Source organism: Etheostoma cragini, chromosome 3, assembly GCF_013103735.1.
Source record: "Etheostoma cragini isolate CJK2018 chromosome 3, CSU_Ecrag_1.0, whole genome shotgun sequence".
NCBI lineage: Eukaryota > Metazoa > Chordata > Actinopteri > Perciformes > Percidae > Etheostoma > Etheostoma cragini.
The window spans coordinates 7,602,320-7,613,896 of record NC_048409.1 but is presented as its reverse complement, the minus strand read 5'-3'; the positions used below and the strand labels follow the sequence as shown (position 1 = coordinate 7,613,896).

General features: G+C 39.1%; 1 protein-coding gene across 3 annotated transcripts in view; it reads right to left on the bottom strand.

Annotated features, from left to right (window-relative positions):
• The window catches only part of nf1a (neurofibromin 1a), a 204,789-nt gene that overhangs the window by 122,319 nt on the left and 70,893 nt on the right, over positions 1-11,577 (bottom strand). For 2 of the 3 annotated variants that reach the window (XM_034866988.1, XM_034866990.1), the window contains exons 17-21: positions 10,965-11,211; positions 9,163-9,236; positions 5,280-5,363; positions 2,715-3,104; positions 1,723-1,862 (exon numbers count right to left, since the gene is read on the bottom strand). In XM_034866988.1, the coding sequence (XP_034722879.1) occupies positions 1,723-1,862; positions 2,715-3,104; positions 5,280-5,363; positions 9,163-9,236; positions 10,965-11,211 (935 nt within the window). The remainder of the gene's footprint in view (positions 1-1,722; positions 1,863-2,714; positions 3,105-5,279; positions 5,364-9,162; positions 9,237-10,964; positions 11,212-11,577) is intronic. The other variant, XM_034866989.1, reaches the window with a different exon arrangement.

Here is an 11,577-nt window from a genome sequence, read left to right as displayed (position 1 = left end):
AACACTTAAGTGTGACAAACATGCAAAGGAACAGGAAATGAGGAAGGGGGCAAACACTTTTTCACACCACTGTAAATAGCAATTATAAGTTGCTTTGGATAAAAGCGTTAGATTAATGCAATGTAATGTTTTTACAGCAACTGTGGATTTTAATAAGATCTTTAAAGAATTTTACACTGATATCTATAAGTCATTATCTACCTCTACTGATAAAGAAACGTGTTCTTTTAAAGAGTCACTAGGGCGTTCCAAACTGACAGAAGAGCAAAGAGAACTTCTTGATGCAGATTTGACTATATGTGCATGTTCATGTTGCAAATTGTATGTTCTATGTTTCATGTTTTAATGAAAAAATTGTAATCATAAAAAGAAAAAACAGTTTTGAGTACTTGTTCTACCACTGTCAATATCAACATTGAACTCTTAAAACATTTTAGTACAGTTTTAGTCAATTAAAAGTCAATACAGTTTTTTTCATCTTTTAAATTCAGGTTAATTTCTGTATCAAATATCAAATTACATTGAACATTTCAGTTGATCTAGTCTCGCCAAAACCAATAATTGTCATTTTTGTCAAACTGATTTCACATACAATTTTATCAGACTTTATCTGATACATCTCATCATAATCTGATGAAAAAAACAGTTGTCCACAGACAGACGTGAACTAAGCCCAGAATATTAACTGTCCTGCTGTTATGCAAACATGAACTAATCAGTGACATTTTCCTGGTTCAAGGATGATTGATTGAAACACTGCGGTTTAAACACTGATGTATGATAATATAAATTTACTTATCAATCGAAAGTGCCAGGGCAGTTCTGGATCGCTCTGGCCCACTTAATCCAGGGCTGAATTGCAGCTTTGTTGTTACTCCAAGTCCTCAGCGGAGGTAGCCTATTTGTGGATGCATCGTTTGCATTAAGCAACATGGGAGAGAGGTGTGGGGATAGCTCATCAGCAGTGCCAGATGAGTTAATTGACAAAGTGGTGCTTGACTAATACCTCTTTCACACCAATAACCAGGGTTAACACAGGGTTTTCTGACCCATGTTCAAACCTTCTTTTGTCAATTCAAACCAAGCCAGTTAACATGGGTTGTAACCCAACACGACCTGCACACTGTGCAATTCCTTATTGTACCGTACGCTCTTGATTACATTCTAAAAGCACAACTAAATAACCATCAAACTTCAACACATTAATTTTGTGGAGACAGACGCTCCTATAGTTTTATTCTCCTCCTATGATGGCTGTGGCTCAGGTAATAGAGCTGTTGTCTTCCAATTGGAAGGTTGCTCTACATGTGCATGGGCAAGACACAAAACCTTGAATTGCTCCTAAAACTGAACATGGATTAATGTTAATCTGATGGCAGCCTTGGCCACCAAGGTATGCATGTGTGTGTGAATGTTAAATGGTGCCTTTAGTGTCTGTGTGTAAACTGCTTTGAGTAGTTGTTAAAACTAGTAAAAAGCTATTTATATATATATTTATATATATACTGTATATATCCATTTATTCGTCATTGCAGGTGCAGCAGCATACAAATTAAAATAGAAGAACATTTTCTCATTGTTTGAAAACAATAAAAGTAAACTCAAATGACCACTGGTGTACCTTCATCAAACACTCAGTGACTCACTCAGTGACAGACTTGCTCAGACCGCCTGGCCCCCACTTTACCGCAGTCCAACCAGATACTACCAGGAAGTACTGACCTGACCAGGTTGAGCATCATGGTCTCTATGCTGGCCTGTCCCAAGTGTTCAGAGCTGCCCTCTGTATGGTTATCTAACAGATTCTTCATGATGGCTATGGTCTGCTCCACAAACTGGGTGTTACTGTCATTGATAAGAAACTGCAAAGAGGAGAAACAATGAGTACATTTCAGATTAAGCTATATCAAAATAAAACAAAACTGACCATGGAAATAATAAGAAACTGTGCAGATTTGGAAAGCTTAACAAGAAGGCGATGAAATGATGAGGGACGGATGCAAAATATGGCCCAAGAAACGACAGTCATATCAGTCTTTGAAAACCTAATTTATACATGGAACTAGTTTTTGTATTGCTCCAACAATGGAGCTGGTAAAAGCCAAACTGTGAGTTTGAAGGATAACACTTTAAAGGCGTGTGCATACAGTAAGACCGACATGATAGTGGTCATTAACATGAAACTGTTGTCATAGAGAGCTAAAATGTTAGCATGATGGCGGGTGAACATAACACATTCAGTGCTACTGGCTATTATAAATGCCAATCAATATCCATGACACGACAAGTCCCTCCCTAGCTTCCTGTTTTGGTTTAGAATCCTAATCAAAAATGCAAATGCTACTGCAGCCGGAAGGGACCAAACACAACCCCCAAAACTGTCTGAGAGGAGGCCAGTTGATGACAGGAAATACAGTACCCATAGGTGTTTTTTTTTTTCAAGGTTTGGTTCCTGGCACTCAAGTTATGTTGTCTAGTTCAATGTCAAATTGTCATAACACAAGCATTGCTGTTTTGGTTAATTTGTCATAACATAAACAAGACAAACAATGCAAATTTTGCATTTAAAGTAATTTACCAAATTACACTTAATGACATTTATAAAGAGCCCTTCGTGTTTATAACAGTGTCATGTCAGACTTATGCACATTTCTCAACTAACAAGTTACCGTTTGAGGTATTGTTTTATTACATTGTGCCATAGTTCCACTCACCGGTCCCTGGGTGTCAAAGAACTTGCCAATGCTGTTCCTCAGCTTGTTGAAGAGCATTGGGTAGAGGGCGGGGCTGAGCTCCAGCCCCAGTAGGTCTTTCACGTTTGTGCGAACATGGAGGCCAACTCTGTCATGACCACACACCAGCAGGGCCAGAAGCCGGTCCAGGAAGCGGCTGACGGGTGTCTCGCTGGAGGCCGATGAGGAGCAGAAGGATGCTGAGGCCACAGGGTTGGATATACCACAGGGGTCCATGGAGATCATGGAGTGTTTGCGCTCACTCATCGGGCCCATAGGTGGGCTGTAGGTCGCTAGGCTGGGGGTGCTGCGCTGCTGGAGACAAACACCACCCAGAGCACACAGGAAGCCTGTCATGTTGATCCACTCCTGCTGTGAGGGGACACAGAGACACTGAACTGCAGGAGCACAACACCAGAAAGGCTACATCGGTGAATGTATTAAACGTGCGGTATACTCACCCCGGCCTCCCTGTTGCACACAAATGTAATGTCATGGGAGCGCTATATTTATACTTGCGCATGGGGGTTGCAACACTAGTTGCAGAGGTGGCGCTAATGTACAAAAGCTACCGACGGTTTCTAAGAAAAAAAGGTAAACAATGGCAGAACTGGCAAAAGCATTATCGTCAATGCTTCAATTTGATCTGATGACCTACTTCGTCGCATCAAGCCTTTCATTCACCATAAAAGAACTCAGCTTAACCCACTAGATTTACAAGATTGACATGCAGTCACTCAAAGTCCTGGCATCCGGTTGTCTGCAAACTCGTCCATGCTTCCTGTTTCCGCTTTGTGGGCGTGCTGATGAAAAAAATATACTGATGCGCTGCTCTCTGCTCGCGCACTTAAAAATGAAAGCTCCAAAACATTTATTGTGTTATTTGTATTGAGCCACTTTATTAACATAATATCTACACACATGACATTTGATTGGAAGCTAGTCTCACTTTGTCCCACTGCAACATTAAAATAGTTTAGAATTGGGTACATTGTTTCTGTTAATAATATGTTGTAAGTGTCCATTTCATTACAATATTAAAATTTATCATAAATAATTGAACATGCACATGTACTTTAAGTTACGTTAAAGAGGAACGGAGGTAGGGTCACATTTGAGCATTTAAAAATGTACTTGAAAGTAACGCAGTAGTTACTTTTATAATTTGTAACAGAGTAACTAATTTAGTTACTTTTTGGAAGAATTAACTGTAACTAATGACTTTTTCAAAGTAACTTGCCCAACACTGGTAAAGTTAATTTCATTTCTATAGTTCAATGTCACAGGAGTTTACAGAAATTATTGCTGTCACCTTTTTTTAGGGTAGTAACATAATATATCTGAAGACTCAAACTGAAATAAGTTAGTAATTTTTAATTAGTTCTTTAACCTGGCAATATAGTTTAAGTTTAGCTTTTCTTGAAGCTTTTAGTTTTTATTGTCAGTTTTACTGCTTATTTTCATTTTTCGTTTACTATAATAACCCTAGTTTAAGATAGCTACTAGCAAATGGTGGGCAAAGGTTACCTCAAACAGGTTATAATAACAATTTCATGGATAGTATACTGACTGCGACACAGGAAAGCATTCAGTCCAAAATGGTGACCGCACTGTCAGCGTGGCCTCTTGTGGCGATTGTGCGAGAGAGTTTGAGATAGTGGTGCGCAACAATAAGCTGTTTTTCTGAAAGGTTTGTCAACAATTTGGCTCTTTAGATCAAATTGTGGTCACCACTACGTTTTCTTGTCTTTGATTTTGGTAGGTGTTGTGTTTGGTGTAGTTTCATCATCCATACAACTTAAGTTAGACTTGATGTATTCTGTTGAGATGCTGAAGCATGGACATCATGCCATTATTGTGGTAAGCTAGTTTGATTTTGCAGCAGACAACTGTACAGAGTTTTAATTCCGTTTAAACTGATTCCAAACGTTTTCTCCAGTCTGTCTCTTCTCGTAACCCCTTAGACGCATTTTTAATTTTGTAATCAGTCTTCATCATGGATATATTAAGAGAACAATCTTCATGCATGGGTGTGTCGCAAGCAGTGTCAGCCATGTGTGCGACAGTAATAGTTCTCAGTGCGGAAACACCGTGAGCAATAAAACGTTGCTAACATTAATTAAACAAAGCATTGAAGAGAATCATTTTGCATCAAGGATTTTTAGTAATCGAATTATTTGAGTTACTTGAGGAATCGTTTCAGCCCTTATCAAAAGCAACACACCATTGAGGTTATGTGTCGCGGCAGTGGCCTGCAGCTTTGCTACGACGACCAGCTACACCGCCTCACGCACGAGACAGTACTATTTCTGCAATACAAAACGAAGGACAGGGCACCACGTTGAGTTAAGCAGAGCTGGTACTAAGCACCATATGATACCCCTTTGGGACCCTACCATTTATATGTATGGTTAAACACATAGCACAAATTCAACACTCCCCTCCAAGCTTCACTTAAATCCAATTCATGACTTCTTTGATTTCACATTTAATCAAAACTCCATCACTCAAAGGTACACAGGGAGATCCCCTGTGAAACAAGCTTACCTGCCCATCATCTGCCTTGTTTTTGGGGAAGTTGAGAATCTGTTTGGTGACCTGGTCCCATTTAGCATATGTGTCCTCCCAAGCCTGAAGGTGGAACCAACGGAAAATCAACTAGAGATTAACAATTAGGCAAAAACAGAGATGACAGAAAACTGAGCAATGAATGATGCTTACTTGACATCAAACATTTGTAGGTATACATGTTTAAATTTGAATTATGGCAGTCAACTGATTAAAATATTTAATCACTAATTGGCAATTAATTCAGTGTGGCGAATAGCTGTGCTTCAAACGTAAACCCGCCTACATATGATGTGTAGTGTATAGTGCGGACGCTTCAGAGGCAAAGCGCAGTGCAAGTATACGTCATCATTCCTTGTGGCTACCTCACATCCAGTTGTTATCTCATTGGCTGTGCTTTAAAAGGTCAGCTACAAGGTCAAAGTTGAAATAATTTAACCTATGGTGGCAATTTCGAGCGGAGCACCAAGCTAAGGGCAGCGCTTCCTCTTAGTTGTCCCCACCACTCTCCCCATAGTAAAACAATGGCACAGCCAGCACAGAGATCATCATCTTTATCATCAGATCATGTGTCTCCGGCTTAGAGAGAGATGTTTATAACATGGTACACTTCAGTCAATACATATCATCATAACAAAACTTAAATTAGCGTAACAAAGCGTAAATTACTTTGAGTGTTAAAGTGTTAACTTTGATAGCCCTATTTTGAACTTAAAATTGAAACATTGTTGCATTGAGCTAAACTGTGCAACAATGGTAAATCTAACTAAATGGCTTTTCTTAATGTAAAAAAACATGCCACATTTTTTTTTTAAAGTGACGCTTTGCATCCGACTGTGATCCTAAAGTCAATGCGTATGGAGAGATCATTTATGTTGTCTCTCATGTCAAATGTAGCATCCTTGACGGCACCTTGTCTAGTCTTCCAAAAACAAAAGTGGATAATGTAATTCAAATGAACAAAATAGAATCTGACTCATCATAGGTACATAAGAAGCTGCCTAACAACTACAGCACACAAAAGGTACAACACTTAAGCCCAGTATCTTTGTGTACAAACAGGCTCCTAAAGTGTTAGCTGGAAAACCCCAAACCTACAATTTGGGCTGCACAATTATGGCCAAAATGGTAATCACGATTATTTTGATCAATATTGTGATCACGATTATTCTCACGATTTGCTGATTTTAACCAAAACTAATTTTATTGTCACACAGGCTATTTATAACTGCTTTTACATCCATATTATGCTACATTCTTCTTATGTTGAAGTTGTATGTTGTATAGACATACAGCTGCAACACATGTAAATGAAAATTAGCTATCTGAAATAAATAGCGTAGGATATTTTTTCAAATGCATCTCTGAGAAAGCTCCTTCACTTTTTTTAAACAATAACTGGTTAACAGAGACTGCTGATCATTATGAATGGGTCCAGCCCGGGCTGAATGGCGGATACACAAGTTGTGTGTATGAAATGTCTGTATCGTCACTGCGCTGCATTTTTATGAACTATAATATTCTGGCCATGGGTCACATCTCTCGTCCAGGTCCAGCAGTGTCAGTCTCACACAGTATTACTCTACCAACTGAAGTTAGTTGCATTCAATAACTTCTGTGTTCTTTGATGTGGCGGCCGCGATTGCAGTTACCCGCAGAAACACTGGTACAAATACAGGTTTTCCCCTCATACTTAACAATATACAGCTGTGTTGATAAAAAATTAAAACTGTAGACAAATGTCAGAAGTGTGGACTGGCGCCGTGTGGCGGGGCTGTGCGGAGAGTAAGACGAGAGAGAGTAGAGGAGAGATCCAACACAGGCACGTCTTTACAGAAGAAATGGGTCATGTAACGCAAAATTAAACCATATCCATATAACAACATTGCAGCAATGCGAGGACATAAGCACCGGTGCGTCCTAAAAGAGCTAACAGCACCAACTAATAAAGCACCAACTAACTAGCACCGACTAGCACTGGTCACTGCTGTTGTCTGAAAAACAACACAGATGGGAAAAATGTTGCATTTACTGGTAAATTGGTAAACCTTGAGACCGGCGTACAACCGACGGCTATCTGTTGAATTTTACTCCCGTTACTCTGTCCTCTGTGACTGTCTACATCTAGAAACTAAGCTGCACGATGCAGGGAACAACTCTAACTGGCTTATGAGCAGACAGTGGTAGCGGTAGATTGGCTTTGAAAAAAAACAGAATCACGCAATTTTGACAGTGGGAAGTCAAAATCGTAATCGTGGTAAAAATTTGATTTATTGTGCAGCCCTACCTACCATGATTGTAACGTGACTGACAGATGACAAACTTAGTTGGAAAACTAGTACAGAAATCAGCCTAATATTTAAGATCCTAAGTGGCAAGACACCTCCACATCTCAACACTTTTTGTTAAGCAGAAAACTTCAAACAACGGCCAGGGCCCAACAATGTGGCACTGAAAGTGCTAGGAACCTTTTATTTTTGTATTGCTTCTTGTGGCACACTGAAAATGTGAGGAATCTATTGTTTTTTAGATGTTATTATTGTTAGGGTCCGAGCACGAAGGACTATTAATATTATTTTAATACTGAGCAATAGCATTTTTTAGGGGCTTGGGATGTTCTGCAATGACTAGGTTTGGTTGTGGGGTCCATTGTGCCCCCAATCACACGCAAGGGTTGGGAAAACGTTCCTTTGATCTTTACAAAATTTGACGGGAGCTTTGCTTTCATCTTAAGAAACATTGTCCATTTTTATTAAATGTTTTCTCCAAACGGGAAATCAGCCAGCGTGGATTTTGTGCGTTCTCATTTAAATATTATGAACAAATGTTTATGGACTTTAGGATTAACACAAACACTCAAAAAAAGGAATAGTCAAAAGCTCGGCTGATGATGTCATAGATCAAAGTGGAGGCTGGGGCTGTGGCCTTGACCAACCGCCACTTAGCTCGTTTGAAAGCCATGATGTCTCTCTCTCTCTCTCAGGGGTTGGCCAAATTCTCTGGACGGGCCAAGTAGAGAAAAGGGAGGTCACCTTGTCCCTTGCTTTGCTTTCTAGATTGAAGATTCCAGATCGGCCCATCTGAGTTTTCATTTTCTCAAAGTCACTGGGGGACCATAGGCAGGCTGGGGTAACTCATATTAATGTTAATAAAAACTCAAAGGGAAATTTTTATGCCATGGGACCTTTAAAGCAACACTTAAAAACTTTTCCGCTTCTGTCCCCCTACAGGTTGGAAACGGAATTGACCATTAATGTTTCCATTATTCGTATGTCTCATTCGAACTACAGATCGGCTACATGATCTAGCAAAACTGCACCAAAATAATGAACCTTAAAATAATGTTTTCAAAATTGTTTCAGTGGTTCATCAATTCGTAACAGGGTGAACGGCATTCTATCGGCTATAACCACACTATGCAAGTTTGCCAGATCTGGTAGCGGATCTGTAGATCGAATGAGACATAATGAGACATTACGACACCAGTAATGGACAGTCTCGCTTCCAACCTGTAGGGGGACAAAAGTGGAAAAGTTCTTTAGTGTTGCTTTAAGAGTATTCAACAGATCCGTCTCAAATTGGGTCAGCAGCATGTCAAGACTTTCACAACGTCAAACGGCAAAGCTTTTTGCATTTTTGTAGAATAGTGAATGCTTTTACATAGTCCAATCTTCTGTACCTTCTGAATCTTAACCCATACTAATGTCCTGCTGTTTAAAGGTGCACTGGTCTCAAAACATTTACAGAAAGGACCACAGTTGAAAATTGGCTGGCAGGTTAACACATTTAAATAAATGTTAATGAATGTGCATTGTTGTTATAAATGAAAGTGAAAATTAAATGAAACTAACTGAAATGTTACCTCAATGTTTCCTGGTGTAGGGTGCTCTATCCTCCTTAGCAAGGCCATCACCCTCTTCTGCAAGGTGGACCGGCCTGTGGAAACAAGACCAAAACTGTTAATGTAATCTATATCAGCTAATAACCACAGTCTGGAATCTGAAGTTGGTAGATAACATTGTTCTGGGTATTTGCCACAACATTATTTCAAGTCAGTAATACTACGCTCCCTGATCAGTGCTTCTCTTCCATTGAGAGGGCATCTTTTTTAAAGTAGAATTACCGCTTTCCAGTTGAATGCTTCCGCCACCCACTCAAGTTGCAGTTTGCATCCACATAAGTCACCAAAAATGAGCCGACACATGGCTGTTAACTAATAGTTTGGAACATTACTCACCATTATGCATCAGGCATGCTCTTCTATAGTTTTAAGTACTTCAAAGGCTCACTTATGACCCACAAACCATTTTTTTTTTTAAATAGATGAGATGCAGATGACGTGATCCTGGAACACACAGCCAGATGTTTTGGTCCTGTCCATGACTGTAGTACTTCTGTTTTTTAGCACTCTCTCATCCTGCCCAGATAATTCGCCAGTGTTTTGTTGCTGCTGTTAACATTCCTTCTGATGCATATTTAATAAATGTTCTAGAGAAATGCACTTTTTTTTCTTCTTGTGTAGCATCAAGTTACTACAAAAGGAATTTCATTGTGTAACCCTCTGCTGTAAAGTACAATAAATTAACCTTGTATGAGGCACTAATCCTAAACCACTGACGGCCACATTTGGGGTCCTCCTCCAGCACTTAACGATCACAGCTGACAAAGCTGAGGCTTTCTTCACATTGCTTACTCAACAACCAAAGTGTACTAAGGATGAAAAATCGCACCAACTTCTCATCAATTCTGACATTGCCTGTCTCTATTATGCATTTTAAACAGTTATGTGTTATGATCTGCTTATAATGCTATTTAAGTATAGTTACAAGCATTTTCATAATTATAATGCTTTATGACTATAATCATAACACATTATAAAGCTTTTTTGTAATGACTTTAGTACTTTCTTTAAATTTAAAAACAAATTTTTATTAGCAAAGAGATCCTTGTTACTAAAATATTCTACAGTGAGAAATGTGATGTGAATATTGATCTATGCTAACGTTAATATTAATATATGTTATACTCTCACTAGAGAGTGAGCATTGCAAATAGTAGCAGGATCATATGTAACATGCAAAAATACATCAAGTTCATACTTTAATATTTTGGATTGAAAATTGAAAATATAAATTTTATTATATACACAAAGTGAGCAGCAATTAGATAGTTTTATGATACCTGACTTTATAAATCATTTTAAAAATGCTTTGTAATATTATAGTTATAAAAACATTATGATCATTCACAAGTACTTATAACTTTATTTATAAATCGTTATAAGCAGATTGTAACACATTATAATGGTTTATAATGCATTATAAAAACAGGCTTTATAGAAAGTGTACCAAAATTTTGAAAACTGTATAATTCTCTATTGACATTAGCATATTCTCCCCTCTATTATTACACTGTTCTTATTTTTTCCTTTATAGCAAGATATTTCTTAATGGAAGTGAACATAGGCATTTGTTAATGTTGATATGTGTGCTGAAAGAATCTGATGATTGTTGATTAATAGCATAAAAATACAATAAATTCAGTGAATAATAAAACGTATTACAGTATGTCAAAAGGTGAGATGCAGTGCTGAACAAGTCATAATATGTAAGGTAAGAAAATTAATCAACTCAGCCTGGAGAGTGGGGAACCAGCAGTACTGACCTGTTGCCATCATGTTGCTGACAGAGGCCAGTTCACTGGCGGTGGCGTAGTTTGGTAGGATGTTCTGGACTGGCACCTCGTCAGCAGCGCTGCGGATATCAGCCTCCTCACAGAGGTGGCGAAAACACGACATGGCCACCAGCACTGCCTCGGTGTCTTGACTCCACAGGAACATGTAGAGACAAACTTCTAGCTTTGTCTGCGCTTGCCTACAGATGGGGATACCACCACCCATAGTGGCACACTCCTAGAACAATTAAGGGCCAAAAATACATTTCAAGCTAGGGACACACCAGGAATCGGCAAAGAACTATTGGCAATAAAGGCTGACTGTTGCGTAGCCTCTTGGTGACTGTGAGCGTTTCTCAATACCAAGTAAGCAAAGAACGGACTTGTGTTCTTGGGGAGACCGTACTTGCTAGCTGTACCTGGAAGACTGTACTCGCTAGTTCAGAAGCACACAAAACACTGTTGACAGTTTTGAGACGAAGCGTTCTTCCTGTGATTGCGCAACACCCCCAGCATAGAGGGCGCTTGCCACTTTATAGTTAGCTTTGATGTGTGTATTCATAATAAGCATGGACGGTCACCCTTCACACCGCCTCGTTGTTTT